This window comes from Cinclus cinclus, chromosome 17, assembly GCF_963662255.1.
Source record: "Cinclus cinclus chromosome 17, bCinCin1.1, whole genome shotgun sequence".
Classification (NCBI taxonomy): Eukaryota; Metazoa; Chordata; class Aves; order Passeriformes; family Cinclidae; genus Cinclus; species Cinclus cinclus.
The window spans coordinates 1,655,065-1,675,284 of NC_085062.1; the positions used below are offsets into that span (position 1 = coordinate 1,655,065).

The 20,220-nt window shown below is 49.1% G+C and overlaps 1 protein-coding gene across 1 annotated transcript in view; it reads right to left on the minus strand.

Annotated features, from left to right (window-relative positions):
* The window catches only part of TMEM132B (transmembrane protein 132B), a 214,303-nt gene extending 194,831 nt beyond the window's left edge, over positions 1–19,472 (minus strand). The window contains exon 1 of the mRNA XM_062504444.1: positions 19,385–19,472. Within this exon, the coding sequence (XP_062360428.1) occupies positions 19,385–19,472 (88 nt within the window). The remainder of the gene's footprint in view (positions 1–19,384) is intronic.
* Between the last annotated feature and the right edge of the window lie 748 nt (positions 19,473–20,220).

Here is a 20,220-nt window from a genome sequence, read left to right on the forward strand (position 1 = left end):
TTATTGCAGATCATCATGTTCTTCCAGGTACCAGGAGGGAAACACTGCCCATGCATTTCATGCATCAAAACCTCCTAGAAAACAAATCAGGCTTGTGCCTATGTGGTCACTTTCTGTAGCTGCTGGAGGTGGATGGGCAGAGGTGGTGCTGCTGCAGTCACAAAGTCTCTCACTCCAGATGCCAGATGTCCCATCCCTGTGGGCCCAAGGCTGACCTGGAGAGAGGGCAGTGACTGATTCTGCTTTGCTGGGTGGCTGCACAGACCTTGCCAAGGAAGCAGGAACAGCAGCAGCATCGCAGGCTCACAGTGCGTTTTTATGCGCTTGATGAGCTGAGCAGAACTTGCCAGTTCCATCATGCAAAGCCATGAAGTGCTTCTTAAATCCCACCTGAGTGTGGGCACATTAACAATGGAGAAAAGAAGAGGAAGGAGAACACTGGAGGGGAAAACCAGTGCCCAGAGCAGGGGGAAGCTTCAGCCCCAGATTACTTAACTGGTAAGAGAGGCCAGACAAGCAGCCAAGCCCATCGAGGTTTCATGACTGCTATACAAGGTGTACATGATCCAAAATATTCCCCACTGCTCCCATTCTTGTCACACATGGGTAATTCAAGGGCAGGCACATAAAACAAGGTTGAGTTGAGCAGGATGACCAGCTCAGCCCAACACCTCCTGCTCCAGTCCCACTCTGCAGGATGACTCCCAGGCAGGGTTGTGTGGTGCTGTGCAGGATTCAGGAGCTAAAGGCTCATCTCTTTTCCTGGCTCTGGCAGAGACCAAAGTTACTGTGCATCTCTGCCAGTTCCCTCTACCTGCAGAACAGGGATAATTGTGCTTAGCATCCTTTTCCTGCAGTTTGCAAAATGCTTTTTAAAAATAAGCAGGTGTGGAGAACTGCTGGTACAAAGTACCATTAAAAAGCCCCTCTAGATAAAAAACTAAAGTATAGCAAACTTACTAAAATAGGATGCAGCCTTTTAGCTACAGCAACCCTGTAGCTTCTTTTCTCCCCTGAAGTTAAATTGAGGCAATTTTCATGAATACGTTAAATTGGCATGAAAACTAAGAACAAAATACATTTTGTTTCTGCTTTGGAAATCTTTGTCTCCTGGTCTCTTTAGTTTTCTTGCCCATATCCAACATCTTCTTCACTTTCAATTGTGTTACCACACATCCATTCTATGATTCCTTATTGAAAACCAAAATAAAAAAACCATCAGTAATTCAGCCTTCCTCTCAGGGTCACTTAAAGGACATTTCAGTTGCCCAATATGATGCAGCTGAGGACTTCAGATTATTCACCTGTTGCTCCTGCAGGTGCTGTTTCTATAAAATTAAGTGCCTGTCTAATGGAAGTGCTTCCAAAACGGAGCTGGAGAGACAGTGTAGAGCATGGTAGAGAGTGTACAAAGTAAAATGACATCATCCTAAGGGGGAGGAAAAAAAAAAAAAAGACACACCAAAAAAAAACAAGGAGGATCTGGAACCACCTCCTTCCAAAGCAAGGCAGGATTCTGCTGTGCTGAAAATACCAACTGGCTGCTTTCCCAGGTAAAATGCCATTGCTTGAAAGAAAGAGTCAATTACTGCCTCAAGGAACCTCCCTGTTGAGGCAAAAAAAAAAAAAAAAAAGCTATTTCAGACAACGTGTTGAACCCTCTTCATGATTAGAAAAAGAGAAGAGAAAGCTGCCTGTGTGTCAAGCCAAGACAGGAAATACAAGGAGATGTGGGCACATTTTTCACCAGAGGGTGGCAAAGGGGAGACACATCCTCTGCTCTGGGCTGCTCCAGCTCCACTCCCAAGGAAAGCAGCAAGGACCAGGCAATGTGCTCAGCATTTGGCAGACAGAGTACAAAATACCTCGAGGGGATCAGCAGGGACCCCCCTCACCTTGCTGTCTCTGAGAATCTTGCCTTTTTTTGTTTATCCTCCCTCCCTGTCAGGCACTGGAGCTCCTGGGAAGCGCTGTCCCCAGCAGGCATCCCTGATGGTGGGGACACATTTGAAGCCACAGAGGTCTCTCTGTGAGCTCAGGGACCTCCCGGGCTCTCACAGAGCCATTAACTATCCCACCAGGTCTTCTCCAAGGGTTTGGTGAACCTACCCACACACCAGTGACCAAAATCCCAGTCAGGGGGGTGCAGGGGAGGAGTGCCCTTGCCCTTGAATCAATCCCAGCAGGTACAGCTGTGAGCCCATCAAGGGACTCTGGCAAAAATTTTATCTTCCATCAAGTAACAACACTCAGTTTTTGTTAAAGAGATGAGAAAGGCCTGTTTTATGTGAGAGAGAGGGGGAAAACCCTATGTATACACACATGTATCTCTGTATAGTGTGTGCCTCAGTATATAGAATATGCATATAGATGCACACACTTCACAGCTTTCAGAGAGGATGACAGCATGTTTTCATATAATACATCTGAAGAAAAGGTCTTGTATCAGTGCTACAGCAGAGAAAATTTCATCTTGAAAGTACAGAATGAAGGGAGAAAAAAATAAAACAGAGAGCAAAAATGTTTTCCTTCTTATCATGTCTGAGGAACTGAACTACAGTGGTGGGAAGATATAAAACCCCAGACAGCAGAGCACTGTTCTGGAGACCACGATATGCATAAAAATTCCAACAAGCCCTTGTTAAATGTTCCTACCCCTCCTACCCTCCAGTCCATACCTCCAGGGTGCAATTTTCAGGAGACAGAAAGATTTAATGTGCTTTGGTTAAAACAATCCCCTGGATTCTCACTGCAGAGACTGTCGTGACAGCGTGTTCCTCTGCTTTATTATATTAATAAGCAGAGTCACTCAACATGATGTGGTTCTCTGACTTGCACATGACTGTGTCCCCAAGCTGCAGCAATACAGAGGCCTCCCCCCAACTCCTTGCAAAAAAAAGGTTTTTTATTTTGAGGCCAAAAAACTGCAGCAGCTTACAAACAAGGATGCACATACAGTAGGTTTTGCGCGTGCAGAGGCAGCAGCTGAATTCACCCCCAGTCACCTCCCTGCTCCCTGCCAGGCTCCTTGGGATGCTGGTGATCTCCCCCACTCCCAAGCACTCCATCCCACTCCCATGTCCATCTCAACCTGTCCACTCAAGGGGCATGCTGAACATATTTTCCATTTATTAGAGCCAAATAAGAGTAAAAAATAAGGTTATTAAAACAGTAAAAAAATCTCTAACCCACGAGCAAAGTTCTTCTTCCTCTTCCTGAAAAACACTGCTATCCTGGTCTGGAATCACATGTACCTCCCCTATACCCTCTGCTCCCTGCCTTTATTTCCCAGCTGGGAGAGGCAAGTTATGTTTCTGCACCCCAGGAACCACCACTTGCTTGGCCCTGAAGATGCCCCATGTGCAGCTCTGTTATCACCACCTTTATTGGGGGGTTTGACTCAGGCACAAGCAGAAAGGAGACTGCTGCTGTTATCCACATGTACTCAATCCATGAGGACCCCTGCTGTTTTTTCTGCTCCCCTACCCATAAAGGTCTTCTATTTTCCCCCTAAGTTGCAGCCTCAGGAATATGCTGTGTGGCACAGGTTTTATATCACATAAATGATGGATATTGTTTATGTACTGATTATGTCGAACCCAGCTGTTTACCTTTGCTAGGACTGCAATTATTTTAACAGTAATTGTATAAATAAATTAGGGAGAGACATAGCAGGAACTTTCTAGTTTGGTTTTTGAAACTAGAGCACTGCCAAGATTGACCTGACCTCAGACAAGTCACATGCAGCCACTTATTTTAAATATCAACTGAGCTCATCCATGCATGAAAAATAGAGTGCTCTGTAGGGTTCTGGGCACAAATGGATCCCAAAAGGTTCAGAATTCAGCCCAGTCACATCTTCCTCATTTATCACCACCTGCTTAAGCTGCCACAGCACCCAGGTCTTCCCAGCAGCCAACCAACCACATAAGACTGACATCAAACCTGCAGAACGCAAACTGCCCACAAGACAAGCACATTGACCTCTTTTCTCTTCCTTCCACCAGGTTCACTCTCCTCCATATGAAAATACCAGTATAGACTAAATATTTTTGAAGGTACCATTTTGCAACTGGAGCAACCATTTCCCAGCCCTGCATGCAGTTCCCCTGCTTCTCCTCCTTTCCCTGGATTGCAGACAGATGCCAAGGCATGGAAGTTATTCTTTCATTTACAGCATCTGGTTCCTTGGCAGGCTCCTTGGGTAATTATGTTCATAGCTTTAAAGCTGTCTCTAGCTCTGCTTCATGGGTTTGCTGCTTTTGGCTTGTAGCAGTCTCCTCTCATCTTCCCTGTCCATCACATGGGCTCAATGTTGCTGTTAAAATGCAGGAATTAGACCACTTGCATCTCTCTCTAACCAGAGCACAAATAAGCAATGCCCCATGTTGTTCTTTGAACACAAGCACTTGTTTTACTGGATGGTGTTCCTCTGCCTCTGGAGAAACCACAAACCTTTGTCCAAATTCCTCTCAGGACCACCTGGCTCACACCTCTCCAAAGCTGGAAAGTGTGTGGCTACAGCCACAGCCACGATGGGAAAACCCACCAAGAGACCTTTGGCTTTAACTTAAACCATCTGTGGCTCTGTGCAGCTATGGAGTTCTCACCGAGAGGAACAGAGGGACAGACGTGCACTGACTGCCAGACAGACTGACACAAGCAGTGCAGCCACAGCTGTGGCAGCCAGCAGCTCTGGACTGAGAAAACTGCAGGGCTGGGTAAATGAAGCTTGCAGTGAGCAGGTGAGAGAGGAGCAGTGCCCTGGGCAGGGGGGAAGCTGGGTGCTCTCTCACTCCTCATGCCCAGCATCCAAAGGCCCCATCTGGAGCAGGCAGACTGAAAATGCTGCTCCCTCAGCACGAGTGCAGCAGGGCTGGGATCCCTCACTGCTTTAACACAAACCTCCTTTGTACCCTCTGTGCTGCACAGGTGCCACAGCCCCAACACAGGGCTCATGGAAAGAAATCATCCTGGCCACGGAGGGACCCTGGGCATTGCTATGGTTTTTGAAAGAATAAGCCCATAAAGAGAAAGTGCAACAGATTTAAGCATTTAAATGCATTTCCATGACTGTTTGTGATGATTCCCAGACAGCAGCCTTCATTAAGCTGGAGCTGAGGCTGAGAGCACCAATTAGCAGGATTTAAAAACAAAAAAAAAAAAAAAAGGAGATGCTGCAGTTATCCCCAAATAAAGAGTACAGGCCCAGCCTAATCTTTTATGCCTGGCTTTGCTGGAAACAACAGGAGGTTCATGCTCCAGGAATGTGAAGTGCACAGTCCTTGGGAGGGACAGCCAGCTTGGTAGCTCAGCACCATTTGGCTGCTAGGGGGAGGGAAGATGTAAAATGCAGCAGTTCATCCCCACACACACTGCCATAAAAGCAAGGGAAGAAAGGAAGAAGAGAAATCCTGGCAAAGCACTGGTGGACACCTCTGTCTGTTCAGCAAGCCCCAGGCAGCTGGAGGAAGAAGACACTGAGAACTGCCCAGCAGGTCCCAGCAGTCACTCACACACACTTTAGGAGATGCTTGAGCTACTTTAAAATCACAGGGCAAATTACAGTTACACTTTTTTCCATTCATTCTGTATTCTGTCAAATTCTTTAACTTTATGCTGTGCACAAAGTGGACCTTGGCAGCAAGACCCTGCTTCATCCTCACTCCTCGACTCCCACCATGGGAACTGCTTTCCAAGGTGGTGCAATTACTTATCCAGTTTCCCTTCCCACAGACTCAGTCTGCAAAGCCTGCACATCAACTTTGTCCATTTTAGCCTCAGACTGGCAGCAAAGACACTCAATAGCTCAAAACACAAACCAACAGGAAAGATCAAATCACCTATTTAAAGAGTGAGTGTTATGGATTTTCATTTTTTCTATAAAAGCCATGAGCGATTATTTTTGAGAACAGAGATCTTAACCATTCATTTATCCTGAGAATAAAAGTGGGAGAAGGGGAAATTATTGCTTTTTCATTATTTGTTGCACTGCCATGACTGAATCAAAGTCAGAGGACTGCCAAAAGACCTCTTTTGATCCAAATAACTATCATCTTCATAAACATTTCTACAGGGAGAAAACCCAAAACCCCAGTCCAATCTTTCCACCATGATTCTAAAGATAAATATATAAAAAACAACAACAAAAAACTTCTTCCTCTTTGCCATTCAAGCCAGGCACAAAAGCTTTTTAGAAGAAGCTGTAGGGGGATCCAGAACTGGACCAGAAAAAGCCAAGCTTGAAGATTCCCATCATCAGCCCAACACTGTAACACCATTCAAAGTGACTTGGAGAGATTGAAAAATAAAATAAAATAAAACCCCACATATATATATATATATATATATATATATATAAAGAAAAGATTTTACATCAGGAACCAATTTACTTTTGCTGCTTCACAGAGCAATCATGCCTCAGGAGCCACAGCTAAATGGCTGGAGCTCACATAACTGGAAGAGCAAAGAAAGCAGCAGAGAACTTTAATGGCTTATGAAATTCAATTGAAATTGATGTCTGTAAAAGTGAAACATTTAACACCCCACCAACTTAACATCAGTGCACCCATGTGCATGGACAGGTACATGAACAGAAAAGGTGGGAGCTCGTTTTCCACTCACCCACGTGTCCATGACCCCCACAGTGCCCTAGGGAAGGAGATGGCACCCTCATACAGGAACTGGAACAATATGTAAATATTTTCACTCCTCCAGACCTTTCTCTGCTGGAAGCTTTAATACAAAACCCATCTTTTGTGAAAATGGCAATACATTATTACGACCTGCGCCTTTCATGTCTCTGAAATATTAGAAGCTGCATTCTGCATTTCAACTTCAGCTGGAGCAGGAACTCAAAAACCCTCTCTACTATTTGAGATGACTTTGAATAAACTGTTTGCAGCTGATGTACTTTTCCAGCACAGATCTTCTCTGTTATGAAGCCTGTCTCTGACGAACAATAGAAAAATATTGTTGACAGGGGTGTACTTTTCCATCTACTCAAAAATATCATTTTGCAGAATATTTTCACAGCTCAGCAGAAGGTGGAAAGATAGACAATATTATGACTAGATAAGAAAGAAAGAAGACATTCGTTATAATTAGCTTGTAGTAGTTTCCTTGTTGGTTTTGGCTTGCTTGAACAAGGTTCTTTACTAGTTAGAGCTCCAATCCAACTTACAAAGCCTTCAGGAAAAACTAATGATAATCAAAGATGAACCTGGGTAAAAACAATCAGAATTTGGCTGAAACACTTTAGAACAATGCTTACATACCCAAAGCAAGTAGAACCACCAGTAATTTAACATGAAGACTTTGACGTGCTCCCAGCTGAATGGTCAGCCAGGTGCTTTAGGATGCATCACCCCAGCTCAGAGGGAAGAACGGAATGGCCACATCCTGGCAAGGGTCCCACTGTCCTTTACTGAGTGTCTCGGGGCACAGGGACACTGTTGCCTTGCAGAAGGACTGCAACATCAGGAACCACCTCACTGGAGCCCCCATGGTGCCCCCGGAGCAGGCAGGGACATGTTCATGTGGCCACTCCACACTGAGCTTCCTCCGGTGTGCTGCACCACTTGATTAATGGGGAAGCCTTGATGTGTAAATTAATCATTATAACTTTTAACTGAGCTAATGTAAGCATCCTATGTTGCTAATTACACAATACAGGGTGGGGAAAAAAATTTGCAAATTAATTTAAATGCTTAACCTAATCAGGATGGCAAATTTTAATTACAAACTGTTGTGTAGCAGCAAAGTAAGAACCTGCTGCAATTCAGCAGCTCTGGTTCCACAGCAAAGTTCCTGCTGTGTCTCACTCCCGTGCCCAGGTCCAGTTCTGCTCCCTGCAGCCCCAGCTACCCCCAAAACCACAGCAGCCTTGGCTGGGGACAGCAGGGACATCTTTCCAAGGGTTCTTTCCTCATGCAAACCTGGCACGAGGAAACACCACCCCTGAGCATCTTGCTCCAGTAATGTCCTTCAAGAAGGGCTCCTTATGGACACTTTCAAGCTTGGAATGTTCAAACTCCCCCGTTTGCCACCTCTCCTTTAATCTGAATTAACATTTCCACACACAGAGGCAGAGATCAGTGATCTTCCTCCAGCTCAATGCTCCTCAATTCACATAAGCAAGAATTATCTTTGGAGCCTGTTTCCTCTATGCCCTCACAGTTAAGGGGAAAGCAAGAATAAAGTGAGATCACAATAAATAAATAAACACAAACGATGTAGTGCCTGGAGCAAGTTTTTACAACCAAATTAAAATCCTTGAATTTTGTGGCTTTTAATGGAGACCCTGATACAGCCAAGCAGGTATAGCATGGCAATGCACCTGCACAATGCATCACCTTGGGAATGTGCCACTGTGAGGTCAGTGATGGTGACCCTGCAGAAAAACACCCACTTGTCAATAACTCTGCTGGTAGTCAACCAGAGAGTTTCAGTGAGGACAGAAGAGCTCTGAAGTGTATGGCAAAAACATGGTTATATAAAAAAGCAAAGTGAGTCTATTGTTTCTTATGTTATTTTTAATTTGATACAACCCCTACTTGTCAAAAAAGAGGGGCGGAAAAATCCCCACAGCCTCTGAGGGCATTAACTTGCTTTGGAATTTGCCAGTTACCCACAGTAAAACAAAAACCTGCAGTATTTTTGGGGTTTTTTTGGTTTTTTTTTGAACACCAGGGGGCTGATTACTGTGAAATGATCTTAGGCTTCTCCCACTAAGTGGACAGATGGATTGCTACTTTTGCAACTTCTTTTTGCAGCCTTGAATTCAGTTGCTGGCGGGAGGCTCCTTTCCAGCTCTCCCCAGCATCATTTCTCTCCTTGCACTTGTCATCTCACTTCCCAGCCCGAGGCTGGGCTATGGAAAAGGCTCTCTGCAGGCACAGGAATGTGCACACACCCCTCTGCCAGCCAAAGGACGGACCCCACTGTGTGGGTACCTCTCTGGTGCCCACCCTGGGGGACAGGGAATGGCACAAGGCACAGCAGAGCCCCGCTCCTGGATTTTCATGCCGAGGAAGCTGCTGGTGCTGAAGCTAACGGAGGCAAATACCACTGGTGCTAGACAGACTAAAATGAGGTCTCTCAATCTGCAGTGTAGAGGGTTCCGCAAGGTGAGAAAGAAACACAAAGCACTGCTAGGCAAAAGTTGCCTCCTTAACTTCTTTTTGAAAAAAGACTAATTCTCCCAGGCGCAAACTGAGACGCTGCCAGGTCCATCCCTGCTTCCCTGACGAGCACGGAGAGCTCGTTCAAAGAGACTCACGAATGGAGCAATGTGGGTCCCTGGCCAGCAGCCTTTGCATTCACAAGCCACGACTCCCACAGGAAAAACACAGCTGGCAGGGAGAAGAATTCCGAATAAACTCCTGGGCATGCAGGGAGGGGAACTGCTCAGTCCGAAGGTGCTGTGTAGGAACGATGCCCCGAGGGGACACTGCCCGACTATTGGGCATCACCCCACTGCAGGGACTGCAGCCCCTTTAAGAGGAAGGCAAGGGACAGGAGGAGGAAACACTCAGTTTGATCCGAGGAAGTGAAAAACCTCGGGAAAAGCAAACTGCCAGCCCCAGGAATGACTAAGCACAGAGCCAGGCAACGCAGAGCTGGCTAAGGCATCCACACAGCACACATTCCTGCCAGCTCTGGAGGTAGGCTGTATGGAAAAAACATTTCTAGGGAGGAAAAAAAAAGAAAAGCCGAACCTGAAAACAAGGACTCAATTCTTTAGCAATCCACATGAACTGCCTGAGCGTGTTTATAAGCGTCCCCACCTGTCTGTAACTCCAGCTGATGCACAGATAGCAATGCATGGGTCAATAATGGTTTATCTAAAGATGTGTGTCAGCCCATCTCTCCTCTGCTCTCTGACAAACCTTTTACAAGAGCCACTTACTTTAACCCTGAATTATCTGCCTCTGCTCATCTTCAGGGAGAATCAGCACGGCAGAGAAAGAAGCAGGCAATTCCCTGTGATCTGAAAGCTCACTTTCTAAATCAAATCAATTTTTCTAACGTAATTTGCCTCATCTAAATCACTGACCCATGCATTTTCTCACCATCCTTTGACAAGAGCTGCACCAATTGAAGCAAAGCTACAACACTTCAACCAGACCAATTCATAGAAGTCTTTAGAGGAATTCTTTCATCACTGTAATTAATTCTTTAAGTACCACAGTGGGATGCTCTGAATTCAAACCCAATCCAAGGAGTAATGATTATACTAATGGGAGAAGCTGCGCAGTAAATAAATGCAAGTGCCCTGCTGAAAGAGATCGTTTTCAATAGGAGACTGCCATTGAGGGAGATAACTGTGTTCTGGAGATAATAACTCCAATGATGAAGTCCCAAAGACTGACTGGAGTGTGATACAACAATTCCCAGATTCTGCACACCTAAGGGATGAGCTTTTTGACAGGTGTGCATTAGAGCTGGGGCTGCTCCAGCTCTCAGCCCTGTGAGGAGGTGAGGGGACAGAGGGCCTGGGGCAGTTTGGGAAATCATCTGAGAGTTTGCTGGTTGGTGCAAGAGCCAAAGCAGTGACTGCCCTTTGGCTTTCCCCATTTGGTTCAATGCAATAAAGCTTTCTTACACATTTATTGTGTTGGGCTGCAGGATGCTCAGAGAAAGAGAGGGAGATGCTTTAACTCTGGATGAGCAGGACCCTTCAAGAAGACACAGCTGAAGCTGTACCCAGGAGCTGATACTTGTTCCCCAGGGCTTACAGCAGACTCCAGTAATTTCATTATGACTCTGTAAGTGAAATAAGGTTCACAACATAATTTTAACCAATAATGGACCTTTGGGGTTTAAAAGGGCATGTCTGAAGGACAGCTCCTCAGTGCAGTCCCTGGAAAGATGTTCCAAATCCCCATGGCCTGTCCAACTTCATCACACCAAGGAGGTGATGAGATGGGTGCCACCATCTGGGCTCTCCTCTGTAGGGCTGCCTTTGATCTCAGCAATAAAGAACAACAATTCCATCTCTTCATTTCTGCTTACGACTGCCCATAAAAACTGTAATGGGCTGGTGCAAATCAAACACAGCAGAAGAACCGAGTAGTGCCAACTCTGGGGCAGGCAGAGATCCCTTACAGAGAGCCTCAGCACTGCCTGGGATGGGGTTTGGAGGTGCCAAGCAGCTCAGGCACCAAAACAAGCCAGGGCTGAGATGTGGGGGAGGAGACAGTGCCCGAGCTGTGCCCAGCACACCTGGGTTAACAGACTGGCCACAAACCTCAGCAAGGAACCTCTGTCCAAGGTGAGCTTCACTCCCTAAAGAGCAGCAGCAAAAACCACCAGCTGCCATCAAAAAATAACCCCAGGGCCCAGCTTCACCCAACACCTTTGCTCTCCCCGCCAGCAGAGCTTAGACTTTGGGTTACTGCCCCAGGGCACCTCATGGGGATGATAGACAGACAAGGGCTTTGATGGTAACCACTTTTTTTCTCTAAAGCCCTTTGAGATCTACAGGGGAAAGAATGATAAATGATTAATATTTGAAAAGGGAAAAAATCTCAGCTACAATAAAATTCATGCTATCTTCTGTTTATCTCTTCCTTGTTTCTCCTCTTTTATGGAGTTGAGCCTTTTTTGCACCAATATTCATGCTAATATCCTTCAGTGGGCTACTACTACACAAAAGACCCAAAATGAGTAACTGTGCTGCATTAAAAAAAATACAAGAAACCTTTGTATATTAATTCTCATAGCTGTCAGAGATGAGGATTTAATAATGTTAGTATCTAAGCTACTCCATTATTTCCAAACACCTTGGAGCAGAATGTCTTAGTGGGAGATGAATTAGCTAGTATGACTGTAACTGCCTTCTGAGTGTTTCCAGAGCATAATCTATGGCTCATCACCACGTGTGCTTCAAGTCCTTGCCCTTTCTTCTCCAAATAACCTCCAGCTGTAAACGTATTTACATGCTGGGTATTTACATACCAGACCCAGCTCATTTTTTTGAGCATTTCCCACTCACTGTTTAGCCCCATTTGTCCCCATTTAATAGATTTGTCCAGGTTCAGTTTTGGACGAGTGATAGGGATGGAAAGTTGGGAACTCAGGTCATCCAATAAACAATGGAATGAAGCAAAGAAGGAAAACAGTAGGCGGAATACAGGAGAGGTCTAATGGCTGCAAAACTCTCTGCCAAGGGAAGCAGCAGAAGTCCTGCACAGCTGAAAACCAGCCATGCTCAGGAACAGCCTGTACCCAACCACCAGAGATAGCAAAGGCAGCTTATTTGCCAACTTTTCCAGCTCTAATTCCCCTGATTTGAGAGGCTGAGGCACACTGGCCTCTGAGCTTGCCCTGAGAGAGCCCTGCTGCTTCCAGAAAGCTCTTACCATCCTCTGGGTGCCTCTGTTATAACCTTTTAAAAGCCTGCCTCACTGTGTCCTCTCCGCACTCAGTGAAAGACAATCAGACCTTGTGTTGTTAGTCCCTGCTACCCCCAGGTCTCTGAGTGCCCTTGAAAACCCCCAGAGACATTTCAGGCTGCTGTGGCCCCACAGAGTCAGGGACAGGGGCACTGGGGGTGGGTGGCTGCTGTCCTCCACCACACTGGGTGCTCACGTTGGCCAGGGACTTGCCCCACGCAGACATCCAGACCATCTCTTTCCAAAACTCATCTGGCATTTTCTCCTTTTTCAACCAAAAATCTGGGTCCCAAGACCAGTCAGCAGCTACCAACTCTTTGCTGAGTTTCTAATTACTGCTCGTTGCATAGAAACCTGCTCCATCTGCTCAAGGGCTCCCTTTTAGGGCACAGGGGCTCTGGCTTATTTTTAGTGCAAAGTTCATCCTTTTTTGAAGCTGCAGCATAAATGTTTGTTTCAAGAGCTGCAGCATCCATTAGACAGCTCTCCTTCCCCATTGTGGAGAATGTCTTGCTGCTAAGCAAAACCTGTGGTTAATTGACAACAACTCCTAAACTGAGATATAAAGTAGCTGCGTCTGTCACTCATGCAAACAGCAGTTCAGATGCTAAATAATGGAAAATGCTTCATTTTTCTGACTCAGGAAGATCCTGTATTAAAGAAATGAATGTCTCCAGTGTTACAGAGCCGTGCCCTGATCGTTTCTGCGTCTTAAAAATCTAACATTGCCCATAAAATTCCTAAGTAACATAAACCCTGTTCCTCTCACTACTCTCCCAATCAGAAAAACTGCATTTAAATCACCTGCTGGCAGGTTTATTACAGGGCCCACAAGCAGATAAGGTCCTGTGCACCAGCCCTCTGCACTTAACAGGAAATAAATCTCTGCTTTGCCATCTGCTTTTGAAATGTTTCCATACAAGCTAAACAAAAAAACCCCAAAGACACGTGTACCTCTCATTTTACCTTTTAAAGGATTTTATTTCTGGGGTAATGAGGATGACATGTCTCTCCTCTCTAGGAGGAATGCTTTTCCTCCTCAGGGTGATTTTCCCCAGATCTCCCTCAGCCCCAAACCAAACTCTCCCAAGGTTGTATGTGTGGATGAATGGGCTGGCACAGGGACAGCTGCTTGCCCAGAGGCACCATCTCCCCATGAGCTGCTACCTGTGGAAACATTTCCAGAGCCTCCTGAACCCCTTGGCTTGGCCAGAATGAGGATTTTCATCCCTGCTTCTCCATTTAGCCCCGGTTTGAATGGCATTGGTGGAGTTTTTTCCATCGTTTCTTTCCATCACCAATGCCAAGCTCGAGCTGCCCAACATGGGTGATTTCACACCATCCCTTCCCCATAACCACACCTGTGGTCCTTGCACAGCCTTTAAGCAGATGGCAGCACCATCCCCAGGCAGGAGGACGTGGCCATGCAACCACAGAGAACCGAGCACCCTCTCCCCAAGATTTAGCAGCTTTGTCACTAAAAGCCCATTTCCTGCCACTGCAGGGGACGATGGGGCAGAGCAGCTCCTGAGGGCCAGCTGGTGCAGGCACGGTGAGATGAACAGAGCTGGTTTACATGCAGTTTCCAATTAGTTTACTCAGCAGACGGCTGCCTTGTGGAAACCCCTCTGTTCCTGGCTATCCCTCACCCCTCAGGGCACCCCTTGGCTTGCTCTCTGACTACCACCACCACAATAAAAAAAAAGCAGAGTTAAAATCAAATGCTACACTTCATCTTCTCTCCTTGCCTGAAGTTGCAAGAGACAAGATAGGACATAATCGCCACTCTTAAAATCATCTCCTGTGACAGGCAAATTGATCAAGTGGAGAGGCTGGGCTGCTTTTGAACTTGAGCAAACTGATTTTCCATGAAAGATGGTGTTTACATTGCCTCTCAATAGTCTGCTGAAATATGCATTTCTCTCACCATTTCATCCCCGAAATTTAGGAGGAAAGAGTGGTTTTAGGGGAAAAAAAGAAGGAAAAAAAGAAAAGGGGAGAAAAGTACGCTTGAATCTGGAGCACATCATAAATTCATGAAGCTTTCTGAATGCTGTCAGAAACAAACATTTAAGTAAACAAAGAAAAGCTCAAAGTGTGTTGCAACAGAATCTTTGGGTAGCGTGGAAACAGCATTAATATTTCCCTTGCACCTGAGACTAAAGCCAATTGTGTGAGGTACTGCCCAAACAGCAAAGTCCTTCCACAAGGAGTTCACCAGCACACGCCCTGCAGCAGCCCCTGCTTTCCTTCCCATCGCAGACTCTACCTCACAGAGGGCACCAGGAATACCCAGGGAAATCCGGACACTGAGCAATCCCCATCCCCCTCTATAAGTTGTCCCCAGGGACCTCTTGCAATTCCCGCCTGCCCATCCTCACGTGGGAACTGCTTCCTCTGAAATGCCAGCCGGGAAACTCCCGGCAGCGTGAAATCAAAGCATCTTCCACGACATCTAGAGCAGCACATGGTAACTCACACTCCACAGGCTCCGTGGCACTCGGAGTGAGAGGATCTGACAGCCGCTGGGGAGGGCACCACGTGCCAGCACATCAGTGAGCCACTGACAGGGCTAGGAGCTAAAGCTGTGCCAACAAACCAAGTCACTGCTTGTCATTAACCAACATCAGTTGCATTTGGGCAAGGAGAGGAATCAAGTTCAGTGAGTTAAATTTGTTGAGCTGACAGTATTTATTTTGGTTGGATGGCTTCTCTTTCACTGGGAGGTTTATTAAGGCTAGAAGACCTTGGTTTTGCTTGGTTTTTGGGGGCTGCCACCTTCCCTTTGTTCCTCAGAGACAGGACAGGTCTGCAGCCACCTCCACGAGACACAGGGCTTGGTGAAGCCAGCTCTCCATCACAGCAAAAAAAAAAAAAAAAAAAAATCCTGTGCTTCATACCAGCATCAACCACCAAGGGCAGGACAAGCAGCACGAGCTGCCATAACCCAACATTGGAGTAATGGCACCCCTTCCTCCACCTTTCAGCAAAGGGGCACAGTCAGCACAGGCCCCCTGAGCAGCCTGGCTGCAAAACACGTTCCTGAGGAGCTGTGGAGAAGGGCAGGAGGACCCCAGCTCAGCGTGGGGTCAGCAGGGTGGAATCTCCATCCCACTGGCACCAATGGGAAAACCCTGCACAGCCTAAAGCCCTGGGTAACCCAAATCCTCCTCTCTCCAGGCACTTTGAAACAAGGGAGTTCTTGCCCAGGGACTGTGCCTTCCAAACTGCTGCCTGGGCTCAAACAACAAACAAATCCATGATGGCAAACCCAACACAGCAATTAAATAAATGGAACCATCTCTGGATCAGGAATGCATCCTTCATCCAAAAATAATCCTTCCTGAGACACAAACCCTGTCCCAGTCTTGGCAACCCTCTGCTCTCACCTCCTGCAGCTGCTCCTGGGTTCATACCTTCCTCACCTCACTAAGCTGCTTTACAGACAGAGATAATAGGGCTGGGAGTGACTATCATTCCCAGCAACAAAATACAGCAAATTAATTGTGCTTAATTGATTTTTATATTTTAAGGTAACTATTTCAACATTCAAACCGCATGAGACAATTGATCAGCCAGAGTCAGGTATCAGTGAACGGAGTTCTGTGACCAAGCCCCACAAATTGAAGAAAATATTTAAAACCTAAAACCAGTGAGACTTCCCCACTTCAAGTACACAAAGGAGGCTGCAGCACCAGCAACAGGAGATTTTTGAAGAGAAAAATGCTGTTCAGGGCAAGTCACAGAGTTGCCTCCTGCATTCCCAGAGAGCCCAATGCCAATCACAGCAGCAATCCATAAATACAGAGTAGGTCCACTGACTCCAGAGCAGCGGGTCTAGATTTATGGTGATAGGAAATAAAAATCAGGGTATCTAAAATATTCTGCTCTAATGGATGCTGGAGCAAAAGGCACTATTATAACTTCAGACTTCCCCCCTCTCCCCCCCAGCCCTCTATCCTCCACTTCACATCAGTTTGAACAGTAAAACTGCATAAAATGTTGAGATCTGAACTAACATGGAGAAAATAACCTACATTTCAACAGTTTGTATGATCACGTTCTGCAAATCTATTGTACAGCAGATAATACAAGTCTTTCATTTCTGTTCCTAAACAGCCTCTGAATAAAAAAGTGTCTCCATATTAGGTAGAGTGATACAGGGACACATAATAAAATAAGCATAATGTCTCTCCACCCACACCCCCCCCCCCCCCCCCTCCCCGGAGTCTAAAAGCAACCGCGGGTCCTTCCTCCGGCACAGCTGGCAGCAGCCCAAGCGCATCCCGCGGGGGCAGGAGGAGCGCGTTCACCGAGCCCTGCTCGCCCCGTTCCTGCGCCTCCCTGCCCCGCGTTCCCGGGGTGGAGGCAGCGGAGCGAGCCCGGTGACACGGCAGCAGGCAGGAAAACCAAAATATTCACGTAACTCATCCAGTTCGCTCACAGGATACCTATTCACATAACCTCGGAGACGGCTCCGCCGCCGCCAGCGAGGAAGGCGGCCAAAACCCTGCCTAGATGCCAGCAGCAATCGGGGGCCTGATGCCAGCGAGAGACATCCTCGAGCTCAGCGTGAGCGGCCCTCGGATGCCAAACACACTCACGCACACCCTCTGCCCGCAGCCGTGCGCGCCGGCAGCCGGAGAGAGCCGGGGCAGCTGAGTGATCTCTTAATTGCACCTTCACGAGGCTGGTTAGGGCACCTGCCTGACGGCCGAGCGAACGCCACCCGCTTTGAAAAGGCTGCAGAAATTCAGCCTGGTGCATCGCCCGTGCCCGCAGCCTGTCCAGAGCCGGCAAGGGGGAAGGGAGGGAGAAAAGGCGAGTAAATAGAGAAAAATGGCAAGAGCCCAACGCGACCGTCTGTAGGAGCCGGGAGCTTTGCGGAGATGGCAGCACCGCCGCATGACTCATGCAGGTGTCTCTCCCGTCTGCAACAACCCCAGCCGAGATGCGGCTCGTTAACCCCTGTAATCCAGAGGAGAAAACCCACTTGGATCACAGCGAGCTGCGGAGGGTCGGCGCAGACCCGGAGGGAGGCGTTCCCGGGCTCTGCCGCCGCTCGCCTCTCTCCGAAGAGCTTTCCCCTGATCCCAAACCCCGTCTGCACGCACAGACATTGCTGCGGTCCGCGCCAGGGCTGGGACAGGGCAGGGGCAGCGCAAGGATGCTGCGGCCGGGAGAGGAGAGAGGCGCAGGCGGGGAACGCGTTCGGCGCTGGCAGCTCGAGCTGAGAGCGCGCTGCGAGTTCCTGACGCGCACACTGAGCAGGGAGCGCTCCCAGCAGCGCAGAGGGATGGATACGTCGGTAGGTTTGCAGCCACAAACTGTTTCAAAGTGGGTTTCCATATGTTAAAGCGCTCAGAGCGCTGGAAGGATTACACCCACAGCCCAATCTCACCATGGTAGCTACCCACACAGGAGGAGACAGGAGAGGGGGGGGGGGAAGATCGGGGAGAAGATGAGCATTAATATGTCAAAGCAATAAAAATAAAATTTTAAAAAACCCCATAAAGCTGCTCGTTTGCTGCGCCTCTCTCCTCGATAAAAGAAGGGCATCGCAGTGACCACAGAAAGGCACCATTCCGCGGGGCAGGGCTGACCCACAGGCAGCCCGTGCCCTGTGTCCTATGCTCGCTGCCCCAGTCTCCACAAGCTTCACCCCCACTTTCCATACCCTGCACCCCAAATTCTGCAGCCCGGTCCCCGCATCCTGTTCAAGAGGATTTCCAAGTGCCGCCAAGCCCAGCGGAGGAGGAGGATGGAGGGCAGGGGCACGCAGTGCTTTTTGGGGCGAGCAGAGCAAGGACCCCCGGCTGTCCATCTTCTGTGTGTCCCCAAGGCTGATGCCTCCCGCCTAGCAAGCTGTTCCTGCTCTCCTGTAGGAACCTTTCCTCAAGGGTCACTCCTTTCTCATCTAAAATCCTTACAGCCAGGCATATTCCTAAAACCCCCGTGAAGTTTCCCCAGCAGCCCAAGCTTCACGCTACGGCCAAACGCGAGCACCGTCCCGAGAAGCAGTAAACGCAAACGAATCCCCTAGTGACTTCGGCACCGATGCACCTTAATTAATTTGCCTTTAACAACCCCTGTTTATTAGGAACAGCATCTGCCAGGGAGCTCACGGGAGCACTCAGATGAGAACGGCCCCAGAGTGAAGTCCTGCTAAAGATTTTCCCAGGGGCAGCGCTCTGACAGCCTGGGGTGAGCCCTTCCCCAGCAAACACCCGCACCTGGGACCCGAAACCCTGCTCCCAAGGGCAGCTGGGGGGAAATAAAAAAAATAAAAAAAAAAAATAAAAAAAAAAAAAACAGAGGCAGAGCATCTCCCTGCCCGGGCGCGCTGCCTCGCAGCTGGCTGTGATGAGGGAATCCCACCTGAGCCAAATCAAGTGCAGACTCCGCTCCCCTCCAGCCCACCGAAACACGTCCTTCTCGAAATTAAGCGCAAGAAAGGTTGCACAAGTGTTTTGTTACCGAAGGGATTTAAGTCCTGCACATTTTTCCCCCACCCGCGCCCGTGGATAGCCAGAAGGAGCCAGGAGCATCAGGGAGGAACGAGGGTCGGCCGCCCCGTGGAAAACCCTAAATCCCACGACCTCTGTCCATCCCCAGAGCTCCGGCAAGCCCAGACTTTCCCTTTTTTCCCCCCCAAGTCGGCAACAACGCGCTGGCAGCGGCCGAAGCAGGCAGGCGGGGGGCCGGGCACCCGCGACACGCGTGGGGACAGGGGACGGTCGGGGAGGCAGCAGGAGGAGATGGATGGAGACTTCTCAGAGACGGAGCGCGTTCCACCGCGGGGAGCCGGGGGAGGGAGGGCTAAGATGGGGGAAAGGGCCGTAAATAAACCCGGGGGGGGGGGGGGCAGGTATAAAATAAACACAAATAGTTAATAACAAACACAAGAAATGAACGCCAAAAAAAAAAAAAAAAAAAAAAAAAAAAAAATCAGACAAACAGAACCACAGCGGCGGGACCGGGGTTACCTCGGCACAGGAGCAGCAGCAGCGGCGCCAGGAGCAGCGCGAGGCCCCGGGAGAGCATCCTCTTTGTTCCATGCCCAGAAGTAGTCATGGTGCTGATTTATTTGGAGAGGGGCGGCTGAGCGGGGCGGGGGGGGGGGCGGGGGTGTCGCTCCGGAGCCCGTAACCACTCCCCCCGTTCCCCACCCGCTCCGCTCCGTCCGACCGCGGGGCCGGAGCCCGCGGAGGAGAGCAGGGGAACGGGAACGGGAACGGGAACGGGAACGGGGAACGGGAACGGGGGAGTCCCCCCTCACGGCCGCCCCCGCCGCATCTCCGCCCCGCCCGCGGCAGCAGCAGCAGCAGCAGCAGCGGCGGCTCCCCCGGGGCAGCGAGCGTTGTGCGGCCGAGCCGAGCCGGGCCGAACCGAGCCGAGCCGAGCCGAGCCGGGCCGGGCTCACCTGAGCGGGATCGGGCCCGCAGGTGCCTCTCGGCGCCGGCGCCGCGGGGGATGCGCGATGCCCGGGCCAAAAGAGAGCAGCGAGCAGGGCAGCCCCGCTTGGTGGCCTTGGCTCGGCCCGGTTCCCGCGGCCCGCGGGGTTGGTGCCGGTGCCGGTGCCGGTCCCGGTCCCGGTCCCGGAGCCGGGGGGCCCTGAGGGGGGGGGCGCGCGCCGGCCGCGAGCCTCGGGAGAAGAGCGCGTGCGCGCCCTGGCGGCCACCGGGGGAACTGCAGGGGGAGAGGGGCGGGCAAAGAGCGTCCCAAAAAACTGACCGGGAGAATCCCCAACAACTGACCGGGAGAATCCCCAACAACTGACCGGGAGAATCCCCAACAACTGACCGGGAGAACACCAAAAATT